The 3,573-nt window shown below is 25.8% G+C and overlaps 1 protein-coding gene across 1 annotated transcript in view; it reads right to left on the bottom strand.

Annotated features, from left to right (window-relative positions):
- The window catches only part of LOC100164151 (HIV Tat-specific factor 1 homolog), a gene marked incomplete at its 3' end in the record, with an annotated part of 3,733 nt that extends 881 nt beyond the window's left edge, over nucleotides 1-2,852 (bottom strand). The window contains 3 exon segments of the mRNA XM_001951602.3: nucleotides 1,764-2,035; nucleotides 2,282-2,518; nucleotides 2,599-2,852. Of these exon segments, the coding sequence (XP_001951637.3) occupies nucleotides 1,764-2,035; nucleotides 2,282-2,495 (486 nt within the window).
- Between the last annotated feature and the right edge of the window lie 721 nt (nucleotides 2,853-3,573).

Below are 3,573 nucleotides of genomic sequence, written 5' to 3'. Positions count from 1 at the left end.
TAACATTTAAATTTTAAACCCAAAATTATAATTTATATGAAAATTAGATAATTCTAAATTTCAAGTTAAAAAGTATTTAAACTTTGAAAGTTCATTGATAAAGACTAAATACATAAAGTGAAACACTATTTAAGATTTCTAGAGTAAATAACTAAATATAAAAAAAAAATTGTTATCTTATTTAATAAATCATTAAAAAATACCAAATAGTGATAAACGCCATTTCTATAGATTTCTTTATTGTGCAGGATCAATATTGCAAACTCTATAGTTTGTATATGGTTTGGATTTTAGTTTCTGAGCGGAGCGATAAATGTATTGGTTTTACAATGATGTGTGTTTTTTTTTTTTTGTATGTCTGTGTACATGATAAATAGTTGAAATAATGCTGTGATTTTCAACTTCAGTATCTTGTTTGATGAGAAAGTGTATATTGTTGGTGCATTGGGGAGGACAACATTTAAAATTCCTAGTAATTTTTAAAAGCGCTGTGAAAAACAAATAAAAAATTAAGGAAAACCGGGAATTTTTACGCAAAATATGTAAAAACAACAAAAATGTACAAATTATTTTGAGCTAGAAATTCATAAAAACTTTCCTTTTTAAATCTAAGATTTGAAAATGTAATACAAAACTTGTCATAAGTTTGTCTACCTTCATCAAAAAAAAAGAATGTCTGTCAAATTAAATTTTTACGATCGTTTGAATTTTATATTTTTACAACGTTGCATATTCACTTGATTTGATTGATCTTTTTTTGTTGTAATTCAATAAACAAATAACTGTAGATACATAAAAATTTCACTGAATGTTTATATTTTCATTTTCTATACAAAATAAAATGTTGAATCATTTTGAGCTGTTTACGTATAATTTAAAATTTCAATTTTTTTTAGTTTTTTTTTTCTACAAATATTAATAAAATTTTATTTGTTGAGCCAAAAAGCTTGAAAATTTAATACTATACTATAGTTATCACTTAAAATTATTGTGCGTAAGCCGACGAACATTATTAAAATATTCTATATTTGAATAGTTATATTATATTTTGTATTTGAATAAAATAAATTTACGGAAACATTATTCTGTTTTATAAATATATATACAAGTTAATTACAAAAAATTTCTTATTACCATATTGTAACGCATTGTAACATTATACAGTGACCCACTTATAACCTACTGTACAGCAGAGCGACATCCACTTACCCGCCTATTTTACATTTAAATTTAAACTTCACACATAAATACACATGAGTTTTAGAAGTAATGAGTAGGTAGACAGTTATATTCATTTGACATTTAGTACTATTTACTATTTAGTTCTTAAATGTGGACTCTTAGTTTATTACTATTAATTGTTATGCATTTTAAATTGCGAATCGACTATAATAAAGTGAACAATATAACATCATATATAATATTTTAGTTATTAGAAAATAATTATTATTTTTATTTATTATAAATAAAGTTCCAATTATTCCTATTGATCTGCATTTTTAATTATTATAATAAAATTATATAAATATCAATAAAAATGTGAGTCTTATGAGAAGAGCTTATCTAGGAGTTGTATTATAAAGTTTTAATGAAAAGCACATTTAGATAATCAAGAGTTTGGGAATGACGTAGAACTTTCCACAAGTCTGTATTTTATAAATGATCAATGTATACACTAATAAAATTTACGCTTGTTACTGAATTTAGCCAATTGTAGCTTATAAGAATACAGAATGTAGTAAGAAAAAATCATAATAATTTACCTTAGGAAACCATGCGTTTTTCTCTCTATCCCAAATATAAACTGTTCCATCGGCTGGATCAGTATATGTTTGAGTAATACCATCATGTCCATACTTTCCTTTACTCATATCTTGCCGCTTTACTGTACGCTGAGTTCTTCCTTTTTCATCATCATCATCAAATTCTTCTCCATCATTATTATCATCAAAATCTTTGTCTTCTACCAAACTTATGGATTCCTTTTTTTGTACTTCCCATTTATTAGACTTTAGATCCCACAAGTATGAAATATCTAAATTATATAATTTCTAATTACAAATAAACATTTAATTGTTTTACCCATAAAATTAAATAATAATTAAACTATTGGTATAAATGTAGTTTACTGGATCTTTTTTAATTTGGAATTAACAATAACAAATTGTTGGTTAGATATTGTAATTTATAACAATAACAGTTATAAGTGTGCAGGCTAGAAAACAGTATTTGCCATTTGATAAACTCAATTTATTGCTTAATGTAAATAGGACATAAATACTTGTTTGTTTATCGGTATATTTGTATGTTTTACAAATTTCATCATATTCATAGTTTTCAAAGCCTTTTTCAGCCCAAGTGCCTTTTTCCTTATTCCAAGTATACTCTTTCTTAGTACTTGGATCTGTATAAAAACATACACCATCTATATATTTATAGTTACTGTCATCGGAGTTTGGAATATCTGGTGGAACTGATGTTGAAATGGATTCCATACTGATCTTATTAATTACAAGTTCTTAAATATAAAAAAAGGCATGAAATAAATATTTAACCTTGATTACTAAAAAATAGAGAGTTAAGTATTTGAATACTTACAAACTTTCATGATGAAAAACACAGCAATGTATTATAGGTAATTGGATAACTACAATATCCTACGATTACAAATAACTGTAGTTTAATATCTTATTCATTTTTAAAATTCATACCCACAGTTAATATAAACAAATATTTAAATCAAAAAAATAGTAAGTGCTAAGTACTGAACTAACCACCTAAGTAGAGTCTACACTATAGACCATAAATCATGAAAAAATATTTTTATAGATAAAATTGTTTATGTTTAAAATGTTCTTATCACTTTTTCACTTATACTAGACAGTAGACAGTGTTGCTACAAAAAAATCAAAATACGATTTATCAAACACAAAATATTCTTTGCTACAACCATTATGGTACTATGATAGTACAATATTTATAAATCCACCTTGGCCACAACCATGGCTTAAGATAAACAGGTTACGAAACCACCCATTAAAACTATACAACAGAAATGATGCCCAAAGATTCTCGAATATAAACAGCTGATGGTTTGTGCGAGAATAGTAGCTAGCGTTCTTGCGGCCAAAAACAATATTATTTATTATCAATGTTATCTTTAAACATTTACCCGCGAATTTTTATTGATGGATATTTGGCATGACATATTATAGGTATATTATTTGTTATGATATTTGGGATTTGGATTAAAGATTACAATACAATACAATCCTCAATAATTTGCTTATGTAATGTTGCAACAATTTCCATTTTTCATCGTTTTACTTTTTGCCTTTTTAGTAGTTTACTTTGTACACTTATTTTGTACTATATTTTTCTTTATTCCAATATGGTTTCCAACAAGTGTTGTGTTCCTGGCTGTAGTAAAAGTGCTGCATCTAAATTTGGTGTTCCTGAAAACATGATGAATGTTTGGGAAAATATTATTGGGTGTCCTTTAAACAGGAATTCAAGAGTTTGTGCAAACCACTTTAAACCTAGTGATATTACATCAACATGGGAGTCTGGTAA

The sequence above is a fragment of the Acyrthosiphon pisum genome, chromosome A1, assembly GCF_005508785.2.
Source record: "Acyrthosiphon pisum isolate AL4f chromosome A1, pea_aphid_22Mar2018_4r6ur, whole genome shotgun sequence".
Classification (NCBI taxonomy): Eukaryota; Metazoa; Arthropoda; class Insecta; order Hemiptera; family Aphididae; genus Acyrthosiphon; species Acyrthosiphon pisum.
This window is presented reverse-complemented; position numbering and strand designations above follow the sequence as displayed.